The sequence below is a fragment of the Schistosoma haematobium genome, chromosome 3, assembly GCF_000699445.3.
Source record: "Schistosoma haematobium chromosome 3, whole genome shotgun sequence".
Taxonomy (NCBI): Eukaryota; Metazoa; Platyhelminthes; class Trematoda; order Strigeidida; family Schistosomatidae; genus Schistosoma; species Schistosoma haematobium.
This window is the reverse complement of record NC_067198.1, coordinates 24244025-24261284: the sequence shown is the minus strand read 5'-3', so window position 1 is coordinate 24261284 and position 17260 is coordinate 24244025. Positions and strand designations below refer to the sequence as shown.

The 17260-nt window shown below is 37.4% G+C and overlaps 1 protein-coding gene across 2 annotated transcripts; it reads left to right on the top strand.

The window, feature by feature from the left end:
• Positions 1-1707: 1707 nt before the first annotated feature.
• MYO10_1 (Unconventional myosin-X) lies at positions 1708-10670 on the top strand. Of its 2 annotated transcripts, none has more exons than XM_051213369.1 (12): positions 1708-1811; positions 1845-1970; positions 2009-2100; positions 2134-2182; positions 2214-2424; positions 2467-2609; positions 4438-4544; positions 4598-4684; positions 7173-7586; positions 9504-9592; positions 9678-9888; positions 10555-10670. In XM_051213369.1, exons 7-12 carry the CDS (start codon positions 4515-4517, stop codon positions 10621-10623), a joined length of 900 nt encoding a protein of 299 aa, XP_051069341.1. In that variant the 5' UTR covers positions 1708-1811; positions 1845-1970; positions 2009-2100; positions 2134-2182; positions 2214-2424; positions 2467-2609; positions 4438-4514; the 3' UTR covers positions 10624-10670. The 2 variants fall into 2 exon arrangements, with proteins under 2 accessions (XP_051069341.1, XP_051069342.1); XM_051213368.1 differs by having other exon boundaries at positions 2214-2302; positions 2335-2424; positions 4438-4684; positions 10555-10664.
• The last annotated feature ends 6590 nt before the right edge of the window (positions 10671-17260 follow it).

Sequence of the window (17260 nt, the reverse complement as noted above, 5' to 3'; positions counted from 1 at the left end):
AACGCGGCCTTGCCAATCTTTGTAAGTGTACCCAGTCCATCTAACACAGGTACAACCAAATACGCGATTATGGGAGCCCAGTTTGCACATACTTCAGTCACGGTTGGTGATAGGAGGCAATGCGTAGGTAAAATGAAAGGAAATATCGGTAACACAATGCTTAGGCTGGGTAGAACTCCAGCATACCTATGACGCCCGTATATGAGCGAAAGTGTAGCGGAAGGTAAGTCACCTCCATTGTAGGTAAATACGGATTTAGGTGTTGCAGAAAATGTTTTATTAACGTTTCAGAGACCATCGATTAAATGGTCCTCACGAATCCGCGTTAAGTCATTAAAGGTTCCACCCGAACATCACCAACGTACACTCATGAACCAAACATCATGTTGGTCCACAGGTGCTTGAGCTGGTGGGTGGTGGTTCGAAGAAAGCTCACCGATACTATATGCAACACTTTTATTGGCTACCGCATTGACTAAGACTTGGTAAACAATTACAAATGGTTTGTTTTAGAGTCCTCATTCATCACATTTTATGACAACTAAACGTTTTCATATGATATGTATAAACTTCAGAAGCCAAAAGGACCTAAGTGAAGCTCTTTAAGCCTCATAAAGAATGAACTCACCAGCAAAATTTGATAATGAGAGAAACAACCACTAGTCTTTCCTCGACGTTAGAATTTTTTCTTGATCATTTTTACAATGTAACCAACTAATCAGCCGCTTGATGGTGTGATAGCTACTGGTATTTAGATACTATGGTGCCTAAAGTTGAAAGCACTCAATGAAAAGGACCTAAAAATTATAAATTTTCGTGTTGTGAGGCTTCTGGAGATAATGATACCGAAGCCACTATGGGTGTAGTGCAAAGCCATTTAAATAGGCTTCGAATTTGTAACACTAATGCCCAAAGCTCGCTTAATAAGCGGTCGCTACTAGGTGTACAGATTGACTCTACCAAGCCAGATATAATTGCAGTTATAGAAACTTAGCTGACGCATCCAACAGACAGTATGCAACTTGATTGATTACTCTGGTAAGAGCCGACAGAACCCAGAACCGTCAAGAAGAGGAAGCAGCTCTAGTCATTAAAAATACTATGCCATTCACCGTTATCGACGGTGTATCTCATGAGAGTGGAACGTTTGAATTAGTTAGCTGCCGCCTGAAATGCAAGGGACAAGAGCTGCTGATTGGTTTGGTCTACCGCAGTTCAAGCTGTGAGGCAAGTGAGGTTTTGCCAGACAGTTTCAATACTTGGTCACGGAGTGGTCGATGTATAGTCGTGGGAGACTTTAATGCACCCACGGTTACTAGAAAAATCTGAGAACTGAATTGTCAAAAAATTCCTTCGAACAGGAACTAGTTGATGTCACATCGACTTTCCCGTCGAATCATCAAATGGAATTAATTACCTCCACAAGTGACTGAATCTCTATTTATCGACACTTTCAAAAGAAAATCGGGTCAACTGGGAGACCATATTTCTGGGACTAACACAGGCCACCAAGCCTCCTGTCTTTCCAAACTGAAACTGAAATAACTACCACTAACTGCAAATAATGCATTCGAGTGGCTGGAATAACTTCCAAGTTGACATTATAAAATACCTGTAATCTTGCTGAAACGACAAACCAGCGCAAAATCACCAATCGGTGTATACAAGCTCGTCACTAAGATATTGGATCTTGTTTGTATCCCTTATGTTACTAGGACGAATCGACTTGCAAACGTGTTAAACTTGTGAAATGAAGGACACTGATCAACAGCAGTTGCCAGCTTTGCTTATTCAGTCATCGAGAATTAATAGTATCACTCATATATTTATTAACTAGTTTGTAGGTTGGTTGTTGTCACGCAAAATAATACAGACGGACTATCCGAAGAAACTGAAGGACATAGACTGCAAAGTCAACGACTATTTTAATAAGTACCCTGAAGTTAATGTCCCGATTTTTGAAAGCCCATGTAAGACTGCATGTTCGTGTCTTTTAAAATTTGTTTAGCATTGTTCTTAGGATGCCGTGAATTTTTAGAAGCCCTAGCCAAGACAGACAACAAAACTGACTTCTTCGGACGTTCTAGTCCGTTAGTCCGCGTATGCTCAATTTCTTTGAATTATTGGATATAGGCATGGACAGAAGTTCTCAGTTTGTTTCAGAAAAACAACTTATACTTGGGTAGGACCATTTCGCAGTATAATCTCTTCAGCTGAAGTAGGAGATTCAATCAACGAGTTAGCTGCTGTGCAGGTCCCTAGGTGTAAAATGTTCATTTCAGACAGACACAAAAATTTATTGGTACCTGCACGATGTAATTTGTTATCTTTGAGGACTTACGCCAAAGGCTAAAGGAACAAAGTTTAAATCTCATCAGAAAAGAAGAGCTGTTGGAGAAGGTTTATAAAGAATTCCACGTTGATGTATGTCTGATTATATGTCAGTTTTAAATTATGTCTGTGTAGGTCAAGGAAGAAAACATTAGGTTGCGTCTTCTGGAGGAGGCTGGGAAAGTCCCTATGCTTTTGACAGAATTTGTACACTCTCTCACTTCCCTGAAAACTGCGCTCCAGCTGTACGTTAGCTTCAAAAACTTTGTCCTCGGAGGGTAAGTATTATATTCTCTCGTCCACTTTCTTGCTGTTCTAAAAACTATTGCATCGCTTAGTTTTAACGACAACAAATGTGCATAACTTGATATTTTCTGGAATTATATGTTGTTCATTGTGTGTAGAGCGCTTCGTCGGGTGTTCGACTAAAAAGCTACTTTGGCGTAGGTTGAGTTACTTTTATAGCGATATGTGTGACAGACTTATGAACATATACTTTTTTATATCATTTTATTAGAGCAGCTGTCAGATTTTAGGAAGGATTACCGACATCGATATGCTTGAATATGTAAGAATACAGATGAATCTCAATTTAACAACTATCAACTAAGAACCAGTTGAACAATCCAATAAAATCCAATAATCTAGCGCCTCGTGTAAAAATATATTGGTCTAAGTTTCCACATTTTGCTCCTAAAGAGAGAGGGATCTCTTAAATACTAGATGTCAGTAATTTCTGATTGAAACCTTTAAGATTCTCCGAATAGTAATCACTTTTGGTCTTAATTTTCTCAAGTTTAGTAAGCGCTAGCATCAGTTCTTCATTTGAGTTACCATTAGATAATTAAGTAAGGTTTAGTTGTAAATTACTTGCAGTTTTCCTCGAAGTACCTTTTTCAAAATTTTTACTGTCCTGCTTTGAGATATTACCGTTAACATTTCTAACATCGCTTACTGTGATAAGCACCAGTCGCTCTTCGCTCACTGCTTGACTTTGTCAGTTTCTCTATTCATCGCTCACCACTGTCTAATTCATTTCCGTGCTCTCTTTTCCCATGGAGTTGGTTAAAATTGATGCTCTATGTGTTTTTCGACTAGGAAAGTTTCTTTATAGCTGCTGACATAGATGTCATCTTAGCAGGATTTTATGAGAATCTGAAACACCGTTATTACTGTGTCAAACCAGTGTATTATATTAGAGCCTATACCACAACTGCTTGAGGTCATCTCTGTTTTTTCCGTAGAGTTAATTTAGTACCACATCATATTTATCATATGACAACAAAACAAAATGAAGCACGCTTCTTATAGGTCAATTTTCTCAAAAATATTATTGTTATTGCAAAGTGAAAGGGCCATTTTAGATTTTGATTGTTGGGTTTAAGCTCATTTTGGAATTTTTAATTAATCTGATCGCTCACTGTTCAATCAGTTATTTTTATTTCAACGCTCTTCGTTTATGTTAACTGTCGTAGTAAGATTCTGAGGAATAATTCTACAACAACGCTTTAATTGGTAAACACACCCACTAAAGCATAACTTTAATTTATAAACACATTTAACTCTTCTTAGTACCAGTCAATGTTCAGTATGAACACGAGACCTCTGGTCATTGTTCCTCCACATGCACTGCTGAGGTATACTGCAGAAACTTTATAAAGCGTTTAGTACTAAAGACTCAATAGGATAGAAATGCAAACAAATGGTCATTCTTCATACGTTTCAGAAACATAGGCAAACAAAGCATCATAGAATCTGACGTAGTGATATACAGTAAACATTCCCTCTCTATATAAAAAACTGGGATAAATCAGCAGTAAAATAACAATAATGCTTTTTAATGAAAACGTAAAGTAAAATATCCGATCGTCTATATAAACATAGGTTATCATTACTAAGTAGTAAGGTTACAGTAATAAAACTTTATTCACAGTCTAATTAAAAGTAGCAGATAATGGCACTAAATGTATATCTTCAGTTTGTTTCTCGATCGTTTGTTTACTTATTTTCATTTAACCAATTATTTCTCTTAAGATTTGGCTGTGTTTAAATACATAGCATTTCACATAGTGCACTAAATTATAATGAAGTGTTTTTTTTGTATAGTTTTCAGGATGACTATCACGAACCTGAAAAGTTTTATGGTTGCTGTCCCACCCTAAAACTACTAATTGATTCAGGCCATGTTATGGTGTTTACATGGAAAAATGGATGTGAGCCGGAGCACATTGAAAGAAGTGATGATTTTGTTCCCTTTCTTTTACAGCAAGAAAAAATGAAAGTTAACCAGTTATCAATGGAATTGTGTCAAAATGTATTTACAGATTCAAATGTTCCTTCTGAACTAAACGAGGTTAGTTCATTCCTCAGAGTTATTTCACAATAATTTCCCCAAATCGTCAAGCCTACCACAGGGAAATCAACTATTCCTTTTTGAGAGTCCTATTTCTATAGGCAACCTGTTTCAATGGGGTGCTCAAAAATAATGGAAACCTGTCACTCTTTTCATGATATCTCGAAAAAAATTATATAGCGTACACATGGGCTGTAATATATGGTTTTTCATATTTGAAAGAGTCGCTTCATAATATTTTGTTCTAGATATATTAAATATTAAAGTCATATTTGAAAAACCCCAGGGAATCAAGACTAAATAACTATTTTATACTCATAGTTCCCTTTATCGTTTTGAGAAGAGCAAGAACAAAGATTCTAGCAGAATAGAATGAATTCACTTTTATCTCGTAGGTTCTCGTCAGCTGCTTACAACCTGTGATATTTAAAATTATAATTACATAATGGGTTGTAGGTAGCTGACGAGCACCGACGAAACGAAAATGAATTCATGCTATTCTGCTAGAATCTTTGTTCTTGCTCTTTTCTAAATAACTATTTTGTTTCGCTTAGCATTCTGACTCGAACTTGTTTGGGGAAATAATCATAAGCAAGATTATTTAATATTAATTATGTACCAAACAGAAATCTAGCCGTCTTAAGATACTGTATATGAAATGGTGGAAAAGATTTATACCTCGGGTGGATTTTTTATGTTTATATGTGGAAGCACTGATGCAATTCTTATTTACTTTTATTGGTGACTAAATACGGCTCTATGTTATACTCTCGATTAAATCAGTTATTATAGTTGATAACCGAAATTCCAACTTATCAGAACGTTTGTGGATCGAGCGGAGATATTGTACACATGTTTTTGCTGTTGTAGGGATTAAACATTTTCCTAGTCACATGTAAACATAACAACTAATTTAACAATTGAATGTACATCTGCTCACACTTCGCAGTTTAGAAACCGGTGATTTTAAGAACTGAAGTTATATCCTGTTTTTGATGCTCCTAGCTTTCTCCAAAATCACTCCTACTCCACCTAAAATTATACATCTTGGTAGACGATGGTCAGGCCTATGCTTCAACCACCTCAATCTATGAAAGTTTACATCCTCATCAATCGATTCGCCATATCTGCCTAATACATTGCACCTAAGCTGAGAATTACTCACTCGGCTGTCCCACGGTACAAGAGTGTCTTGAGAACAATTGTGATCAAAATCTGCAGTTTACTCGCGCTTTAGTCTATAGATCAACATCTTGCCTACACCACAAATTGCCCAAGTTAGCAAAAGCCAAAGAAACTTTCTAAGTCCACTCATCAAGGCTAACGAGATAATTGAGATAAATAAATGCAGTGAAGGAAATTATTTGGACGGATTAAGGTGTGTTATCTTTGTGGCCAGGCCTTTCTCATTATGATATAATGACGTTCCTGTAAATGTCATCCATCCGTGAAAGACACTTTTGGCTCCACAACAGCTGGGTGCACGAATCCGATCTTGGAGCTTAAATTTTATGATTTTAATCTTATCGATTACCTGGCCGACCACCCTGGCTTGTTATGACCTAAAGAACCAAATGTTCCAGTTAGCATAGTTCAATTACGTATCCGCAATAAACGAATCCAACTACCATACCACGGCAGGAACTCTACAGTCGTGCATAATCATCCACTGCAAGGTTTATTCACCAAATATCTGAGATAATGATTCAACCTTTTGGAAATAAATGTTTCCGATAAACAAATGTTCATTACGTTTTGCTAAGAAAGTATGCAATATATAAAATCTTAAAAGACATCACACATGGTTCTAAAGAAAATACGCCTTGCAAACTTAGAATTTAAGTGAATATTCCGTCTACTATGAAATACCTAGGTAATATCTTCTTGTACCCACTTGTATGGCTAAGAGACACGAATAAATAAATCCATGTAAATGTACTAAGTTTTAGACAAAAATGTGCGCAGTTGGGGGGTCAGTCTACTTAAGAACGGTTAATCGGCAACTGTAAACCTTAACTGTTCATTCCAACTTGTTATATCCTAACAGTCACTCTCAGTTATCCAATACTAAACACAGTGAATCGCTGGGTTCAATAAAATTAATATGCGTTGATTCATGTCTAGCAGTACAAATGATCACAAGCACAGAATTTCTATAATTATTATTTGTTAACGTGTAGAAAATGTATTTCTGTTATTTAGAACTATTTGACATCAGATTCCGATGATTGCTTGTTTTCTTTGTATCTTCTCTAGTTTGATTATGTCATTTAATTGCTTAGAATTACTGACCATAAGTTTCCTATGCTTTATCTGACTCATAAGCTTATTCTTCTGTGCCTTCATAAAGATCATTTTGAGTTATCGCTGAATCAGATATTATTGTTTTATAATGGGAGTATTAATATTAAGATAAATTTCATGGCCTTTGTAGACTTTTTCTTAATGTATTATCCGTAAATAAGCACGTATTTTGTATTCGATGTAGATTTTGTGGGATGAAAACGAAGTAGGAGCAATAGATTTCGGTCCTTTTGATGTAGAGTCTGTGGAAAACATTGAATTTGAAAGGGAAAACATGGTGTCAACCTCTTCATCCGGAACGCCAGATAATCCAAACGTTGATTCTGCCAGTCAGTCTAATGTTCCATCGTCAATAAACGAAAGAAAACCAATAGTTGCTTCTGGTGCATCTGCTCGTTATCTTTTAGACTCAGTTGATGGACGTCAAGCTCTGTTAAATGATCTACTTGAATTGAATGCGTTTCTTCAACGTTTTCAGGAGGATTTACTCGAACGATTAGATAATGAAAGTGAGCATCAGCTCAGTAGAACAGGATGTAATGCGTTCAAACCTTCCGGTGGTATTGGTTGTGATACCATTCAGAATATTATCATACAGGTTGAAAAATGTTGTGTTATTAAATTGAATGCTCGTTATCAAAAATTTATTATATTTACATAATATCTATAGTTTTCCATACAAGTATTTTGTAACTTATATAATGTTCCTCATACTTCCTGAAAGATATCTCTTCGTTTTGCAGTATAAAATAAATTCACCTGAAACTTCACTAGAACAAAATATGTGAGTTCGTCGGCACTTTCTAGAGACTTGAGTAATATACCACCAATGTTTCGGGAGCGATTTCACAGGGCATAAATTATTATTTACTTTTATGATAATAGTCTTCTGTTTGTGTGGTACAGTGATCATTACAATCTTGTTGCGATGGAATTCCTTGTAATCTCAAATTTGACCCACATCAAATTACTTCCCGATAAATGCATCTAAAATGTTCTATCATGTCCTATAAAAATCTTAAATACAACGTACGAAATATGTTATTCCTTTATTGGAGTTAGAAATACGCCTTTACATATTGTAGGATACTGTGATGTACTTCATCATCAATATTGCTTCTGTAGAGTACTTTACTAGCTAAACACGCCCTTTTCCATTAGATTTGTACCTAAAGGCATTTTTCATATTCGCTTTAACTTAAGCCACATTACAGATCAAGATAACAAAATTTTCGAAACCTTTGTATTTCTAAACAGATAGTAACCAATCTTCAAATACCCTGATAATAAATCGCAGGTACAAATAATTTCTCCCTTCTTTTTATCTTTGGATTATATTCGAGTTAGCACAAACTTTTGTGGTTTAATTATTTTCTCAAAAGCACTACAAGCAGCATTGTTTGAAGAACAACAACCATCTCATTGTTTCTCACATAGGTAATTTATTGAAAGTTGGGTCAGAGACGCTGATGTAATCGACGTGTAATTTTGGTAATCTACAAATAAAACTGAATTGTGGTCATAGAACATACAGCAAACTTCCTGGTTTTTTTCACCGAAACTGTTTATAGCTATATTCCATTTAGCCTACTGTCTTAACAAGCCAACGTTACATTTGTATATAAGATTAGTCTGTTGTTTATTTGTGATATCATTATCTAAGAAATTACTCATAGAAAGCATACGAAATATGCACCTGTTTTATTAATTTTAAGAAATAAGTATCAAATACAATTATTAAGATCAACACTAATAGTTTGCTTATTGACGAAGACTTGAGTCTGAGCACCAGTAATAAAACTTTGACGTAGTAGATCAATATGTACGTAATCTTAACCGGAAAGAAAAGTCTATTTAGAATTTTTACTGAATCCAAACTATCGTCCACATGTTTGGATGTTACACTACTATTACCTAATGCCTTGTGCTAGATTTTCTAATATCGCTTTTTTGTATTTATCTTTCTCGAATCAGTTTATACTCGCTATTTTTATTGTGTGATATTGGGAAATCAGCTCACTTCCAACAAATTGTCCTTACTATTTCGCGGAACAATGGCTAGTTATAGAAATGTATTAAGTAGTCGTATACGAAACTCCGATTTACGTCTATTGTTTGGAGGTATTTTACAGTGTCAGTCTGCTAATCATGTTATATATAGTCACTCCCTACTTTTAAGATAATTTGTTATATAAGCCATTTAGAACAGATCAAATATGTAGATGGACATTACTCAAGCTTCATCATTATCATATGTTGTTGCGAAGTCAATAATATCTGGATATATTAGTAGTTTAAACGAACTAGCTGAATATTGATCTCTTTGACTATGCTGGATGGCATAAGACTTCTACTCCATACAAAAATATATCTTAATTACATTATTATCTATAATTTATAATTGAAGATATGTCAAGAAACTCTAAGGTTCAATAAGAACTTACATGCATCAGGCCTCTTCATTGTTATCAATATACATAATGCTTTCATAGTTTATGTTTGCTTGTTTTTTTAGAATGCTCCAAACGATCTGTCATATACATCAAATGACATATCTAGAATGATTGAACTTGTTAAAGAAGCTTTGAATAAGCTGACTACAAGGTAGTTTTAATAGTTACTACTCTATAGTCTGAATATGAAATATCTACTATATGTGACTAATCTATGACGTTTTGTTTATTTAAAGTTCTTTAAGCCAATTAATGATGATACGAACTAGAATAGGATACTTAGATCGATTGACTGATCGACTTCTGGATTATAGACGTCAAGTAGAACTGGCTAGAACAAGATGCAGTCAAACACAGAAACTGATCGACAAAGCACTAATGGAGCAACAGGAGAAGACAACACAACTCGCGCAACTCAAGAACTATTGTAAGAAGTTAGTTAGCTTTGTAAGTTTTGTGCAATCCACTCATACTGTTGCCATTTTTATCTATTTCAGTACTTTCATCATGTGTTCGTAAATTATCTTAATCCTGAGATGCTAGGTTATGTAACTTTAAATCTATTTCGTACTATTAAACTATTAGACATATTTGCATTTCTATGAAAATCAATATTCATTTGATTACAACCCTGTCACTCAGTGTCAGACACTTGTTAGTAATCATCTTAATGATTATCTAATTCCCCTAAAACTACATACTCCCTGATAATTAGAAAATAATCGTTTACTACATTTCTAATGCATTTAGGTTGACAATAACCCCTTATTTACAGATATGGTGTCGTAACACAGTACAGACTCCTACTATACATTTAGATAAATTGAATTGAAACCTAACATCTCAACATTTTTACCAGTTAATCTATAACTGAGGTATAGTCCTCGTCTTTTCTAAAAATTGGATTTGGTTTTTGTTCAAAATGTTGATTTTGCTAGGATCAAGCAATAACTGAAGTCACACATATTATCATAAAGTTAGAAATCTGGAGTTCATTACAAAGTCTTGGGCAAATGTTTCATTCACACGTTCATTATCGCAGTTTTGTTTAATTCAGCTCTGAAAGTCGACTTAGTTTTTAAAACAGTACATATTCTTGTTTCATGATTTCAGTTGGAGGATGAACTATCAAGAATCTGTAATCGGCAAGTGCAAATAACTGGACAGTTCTGCGATCTGTGATAGGATTCGCTAACTCCACATTAATTAAATATATATTTACCGACAAATCTAGTTTTGCTTTCTAGATTGGGAACCTTCTCCCGATTTTGTTCACGTAAATTTATTGTTTCCTACAAGTTCACCTTTGGTTTTTCCTATTTGAAGCAGATACTATAAAGATGTACTTCCTCACAAAAGTCCACAGTCGCGTAGAACCGGCTAGCAATTAAGTTCACTTTAGCTGAACTCGATTAGACCCCTGAGTGAAATGCTCGGGAAGTGCCCCCTAAGAGAACCACATACCTCAGTCTGGGCACCCGAGCAGTATCCCAGCCCTAACATAGACCGAGTGATTTGTGTGACGCATATGTATTTCGTGTCTCTTCACCAACTGATTGTTTGAAAAAAGTGCTGACCAAGTTTAGTAAACGCCTTACATCCCCACTCTGCTTACACGACAAACCCGCCTTTGACCGTTCCTGGGGCGACATGACTTCAGATCCAAGCTGATTGGTCACCTGAACCTTAAAAATACCCGCCGAAATGTAAGTAAAAACTTCTGCACACATCGTATTGCCACTGCTGGTACAGAAAATTGGTGGGCTCGTGATATTGATCTTACTAAAAACCACACCACACACATGTGCACTATACTCGAGTCACAGAGCTCCTACGGTAGCGAGGAGGGGTAAGGCTCCGAGAACCGGAGAACTTCGCGAGTGGTTTCCCAACAAAGATCTACGGCAACTGCCTCTCAACTCTCATACCGCAAGTACTACCGTAGTGAGCGAGAACATAAGCGGGACAATCAAATCTATCTGAACACAAAAATTACAAGACGTTTTAGTGGGACCCGAGAACCAGACAGCTAACGCTCAATTTGCAAAATGTCTGTCGACTACCCCGAACTACATAGCAGCCATTACCTGATCTTAACCTTTTGCCGCCACACACCTCACTTCCAGATGACGGTAAGTACTACTCATACCTAACATCGGTAGCACGCGCTACACTACTCTACGTTACTTTGTCTAAACACGATCCCCGCTTGAGAGAAGGTTGAAGTTTTACTACACACTACTGACTGCCGTGAGTCCGAGCTCCTGACACATTGATACTAGGAAAACCATGGAAACATATCTCGGGGGTTTGATAGGTCAACTATAGATATGTAACAAGGTTGTTTTTACAAACAACGTAACTACGCTTTATTTCCACCAATTTGTTTACTAGCGTAATCTCCTAATAAAACAACCCAAGAAAAATCTGGCGATGTCAAGGACTTAGCCTTTTATTGACCTCTGGGACCAACGCATAGAACGCGGGTCGCTACCGGCCGCAGAAGTGTGTGACCCCGTACACATAGAGCACCCTAGCCACTTTCTATACTCTTTTCACAAACAGCATTAAAATACGAAGCGTACTAATTGCACTAATGTAGGTCTCAAATCCACAGAAACCATTCGAAAAAAATCAAGAAAGCTAGTAGTTAGTGTTTCATTATTGGTAAGGTTCAAAGTACACATGACGTTACCGGACACCAAGGACACAAGTTTGTAACTCAGAGGATATTAAATACCTAAAAAGAAAAACAAGTGATGCATTATCACACGGAAAACTTTTAAGGGCAGAACTCAGAAAAATGTCTCCTCAGAAACATCAGAGACGAAAAATAAGTCATCACAAACACCACTTACTTAGTCCAACGAGGTCGACAACCAAATTGACCAGGACGCAGCATCAATGGCAAATGGTGGTCTATCAGTTGGCCGAACCTTTCACTGAATGCATTGAGATGATACTTTAAACACATGATGAGACAAGGACTCTGTCTGTGAGGTACCGATAAACAGCTAACAAGTAATAGGCTCCGGGCTCATAAACTGTTTTAGTATCCTCGTAAATTTTGCTTCGGTAGACAAAAGTTTATTACTGAGCGATTTGAAAACTGATCAAGTTGTCTCCGGTTCCTTCACGTGACAATGGTAGCAGGTCTAGTTTGGCCACTCAAGCATCGTACGGATGCTATCCTATCCCGGTAATCGACTTATTTGTGGTCCTTTGAACATTTTCCAACGGCTCGCTGTATCTTTTTATGCAGCGGTCAGCTGCCTGAAAACATTACCTCAGTTTATGACGAATGAAGTCATGGCCATCCCGACCAGGCGCCATCAATTAGCGGACCATAAAAAAACCAACATGCCGTCAATGTCCAAGTCTATAAAACTGTTTATTTCGGTGAACTGTTCGGCTTTTAGCTTAAAAATATTATCATTAGAGGTTAAAAATCAGTATTGCCTTTATTATGTGAATAGGTATGTCGCGCGCTATTCACAAACAATAAATGTATTTTACCTCGCTGGATTAAATTTCTGGTTTTAGTCGTTTATTACTGGTAAAGATCAATACTTTCCAGTTTAATTGACCTAATTTTAGTTGAAGCGACCAAGTAGTATAGTTTGTTTTGAACGTAGTTCAGCATACGATCAACCATAGGTATATTGGTGTTTGGTGTGTTGTAGTTTTTAACCTACTATTTTAAGATTTCACATTTTACTGGTCACAGGTGAATTGAAGTCATCGCCCTCACCATGTATGCTTGCTGATCAGTAACCCAACCCCTCTTTTGCGATGTTAGGCTCATTTCAGCTTATTTTTGGATGAATGTTGTAGCGGTAAATAAATCCCTAAAATAAATAGCTCTGTAAGTTTCCAACATTAGATGCTGATCACATTAGTTTCAATGGACTCACCTAGGTGAAGGAGCGCGGTCATGCATCCGCACAAGATCACGAGTGGGAACGCCGTGCTCAACATCCCCTGCAATCGCTAGCCAGATTAGATCAAACGATTCTCGACATATTGATAGCCTATCAAATATATCCTCGAACCTCCTTGCTTCTGTCTTCTGATTTTACTTGGTGGGTACGATTCATATTAGAAGGTTTTACTGGTTAAAGCGTTGTCAAACTGAATACCTGTGGCATCTTTAATGTCATACCTCACACAATCCTCTGTGTTACACATCCTGTTGGAAAACACTATTTCTATAAGTACCATTTTACAAGCTTATCAGGCAGTTACAAATTATTGACTGTGGGTAAGGCATCGATGCAGTGCTTAAACTGACTTTAGTATAAAGTCTAGTTTGCCAATTAGAGTATGAGCATTAAGAAGGGTGATACCATCAATAAGTTCAAAAGACTATTAATCCTGACCTCAATAATTCAACTATTCCCAAAACTCAAACTGAATTATGAGGCACTATTATGCACCGCCTTGTAACTAGACTGACCATGAACACAACGGACATTCATTGTCATTCATACATGTGTAGCATGGCGTGGATTCGCGGTAGACTATGAACACCACTACAAAGGAACGCGTGCCAGGATATCCATAAAACTCCCCCGTAAGCCAAATATCAGAAGGCAGTTAATGTACCAAGTCGAGATATATTTGCTGGCGATCTCGTGGTATCAAAAGAATACCGAGATTGTGCCAGGGTACAAGCTTGGTTACAGAGCGTAACCGAATTCGCGCGAGGTCACAATCAAAGTGTTAGAATAATAATGGAAGTACAATGTAGCTGTCATTAGCACAGTTAAACAAAAGCACATTAAAACAAGCACCGGTACAGTTGGTTATAATAATAATTATTTTCATTAAACCAGTCGTGTTCTCGTGATTAAAGTGAGTCACTACACATATATGAACAACTGATTCGACACGTGGCTTTTCTCTCCCATTATTCGTTGTTAGTCATGCACTTACGCTTCTCGCCTGACATTCAGATTCGGATCTTCTATATTGTTTGAGGTTGAATAATTTTCTCCACGAAGTCTAATGTTTTTTTCTTAATTTCTATTCCAGATAGATTGAAAAATCACTAACCCTATGGGTGCTGCTCATTTGTGGACAATCATAGGAAGTTCATAACATTCTAAATTATTTTGTGTTCCTCCTAGTTCACGTACTACCAGTTTAAGAAATTATTTATTAGCATACAAAAATCTTGTTTTCCTACCCACCTACCTTTTTACCCATAAATTTTGCAGCCCTAAACTCTTTCATATTCTTTGATCAACAATTTGTCATTACCATCTCTAAACCACATACCATCTGACCAGCACCTGATAACTTGTACAGTTAGTTAACTTCATGGCAGTGTAATATAATAATAGGATATCTGAACCACAACGCAAAAGCGTCAGCCGCCTCATTTTCTTGTAGGAAGAAACTACTAGAGACAGTGTGTTCCAGCAAGATGTGAAACACAGGTCCTAGATTAGAGCGAAATTCGTTGCAGGATTTAATTTATCCTAGAGACATACTACTAGAACTGTAAATGCGTATTGCCGACCCCAGAGTCTATGTGAGAGCTATGGTCAGAACATTGACAACTTTGCCTGAGACTTTATCCGTTTCTAAACGTCAAAACATTTAGATTAGTATAATAAATATAGGAATTACAGTCATTAAGTGGAAAGCACAAACATACCGGCCAGTATTACAGGTCTTATCGAAACATAATATATCAAACTAATCGAGTAACTTATTCCATCATAGAGACGTGCCGACAACAAATCAGATCTAGGTTAAGCAAAAGTCTAAGGAACGACCGTGAGCAGTGGTGGGAAACGAAAGCAAAAGAGATGGAAAAGGCGGCGACTATAGGGAACACAAGACAGCTCTACAGACTAATAAAAGAAACTGGAATTAATAAGTCAAGTGTAAGTGAGACTATTTCGGAAAAAGACGATACTCTCATCCGCTCCCAGTCCAGACGTTTAGAACGATGGGCGGACCATTTCAGAGAACAGTTCAGCTGGCCTTCAGCTACTCTACAACTACCCTCCATTCCCAGACAGTGAATGGAACACTGAAGTAGGTCCCCCAACTCTAACAGAAGTTCAAAAGGCTATAGTTAATCTGAAACGAGGAAGGGCAGCTGGTCCAGATGGATTGGCTCCAGAAGTCTTTAAGGATGGTGGTCCAATTTTAGCGATTAGGTTGACTAATATTTTAGCTAAGATCTGGGAGTTAGACGTTATTCCATCTGACTGGTCGCAATCACTTATCGTCCCAATATATAAGAAAGGGTCAAAATCATCCTGTGACAACCACAGAGGGATTAGTTTAACTAATATAATATCTAAAATACTAGCCTCGATAATTATCAGACGCCTAACTAAGACTCGTGAACTGCAAACACGAGAGAACCAAGCTGGCTTCAGACCTAGTCGTGGCTGCATCGACCACATATTCACCATTCGTCAGATTCTAGAACATAGGCATACTTATCGACGTCCGACAATGGTGGTCTTTCTTGACTTAAAAGCAGCATTTGACTCGGTAGACCGCGAGATTCTGTGGCAGTGTCTGTCATTGAAAGGCGTACCACAGAAGTACATAAACCTTGTGAAGACTCTTTACTCGAACACTACCAATCGAGTCAGGGCCTATGGCGAACTGTCATCTGATTTTGCAACCTCAAGTGGTGTCCGTCAAGGCTGTCCACTTTCTCCGTTTTTGTTTAACTTGATCATAGACCTATTGATGGAAATGACATTCTCGTCTACTGGATTCTCGGGTATTGATCTCCTTCCAGGAGGTCCACTTATCGACTTAGAATACGCAGATGATATAGTCCTGTTTGATGAAGACGCTGACAAAATGCAGTCTTGGTAGCACTAAGCAACAATGCCAGAATGTTTGGAATGCTCTTCTCTCCCTCTAAATGCAAGTTGTTGCTTCAGGACTGATCTGCGTCAACACCTGAACTATGGATAGGGAGTGAAGTAGTCGAACGCGTTGACAACTTCACTTATCTTGGAAGTCTGATCAGTCCTAATGGGTTGGTGTCTGACGAAATCTCAGCACGGATTCGAAAAGCTCGCTTGGCCTTTGCCAACTTACGTCACCTATGGCGAAGGCGAGATATCCATTTATCAATAAAATGACAAGTATACTGCGTGGCAATCCGTTCTGTTTTAATTTACGGCAGCGAAACATGGCCATTAGGAGTAGAAGGCATTCGTAGGTTACTAGCATTTGACCACAGATACCTTAGAAATATTGCTGGCGTCTGCTGGGATTACCGGGTAAGTAATAGTGAGGTTAGACGCAGGGTATTAGGAAATGATGGTAAATCAGTTGATGAGGTTGTGAATCTTCATCGACTGAGATGGTTGGGCCACGTGTTACGTATGCCCAAACACCGATTACCACGACGTGCAATGCTAACCGGTGTTCGGGATGGTTGGAAGAAAGTTAGGGGCGGACAAACCAAAACGTGTCATCAGTGCTTGAAGACAGTAACTTCTAGTCTGAGCCATGTTGGTAGATGCAGACTACTTGGTTGGGGTTGGTTAGTGTATCAGTTCTTTCCTTAAACTTTAAGAAAGCCCTTGATAAGGTCCCACACAAAAGGCTTCTCACCAAACTAAAGTCCTTCGGAGTCAACAATTTACTATACTCATGTTTCGCTTCGTTCTTAACAGGAGGTAAACGGATGGTAAAGTACAATGACTGTATTTCATCACCTAGACCAATAACTAGTGGAGTCACCCAGCGAAATGTATTAGGTCCACTCTTGTTTATAATGTATATAAACGATATATGTAACATCATAAAATTTGGGAAACCATACTTATAT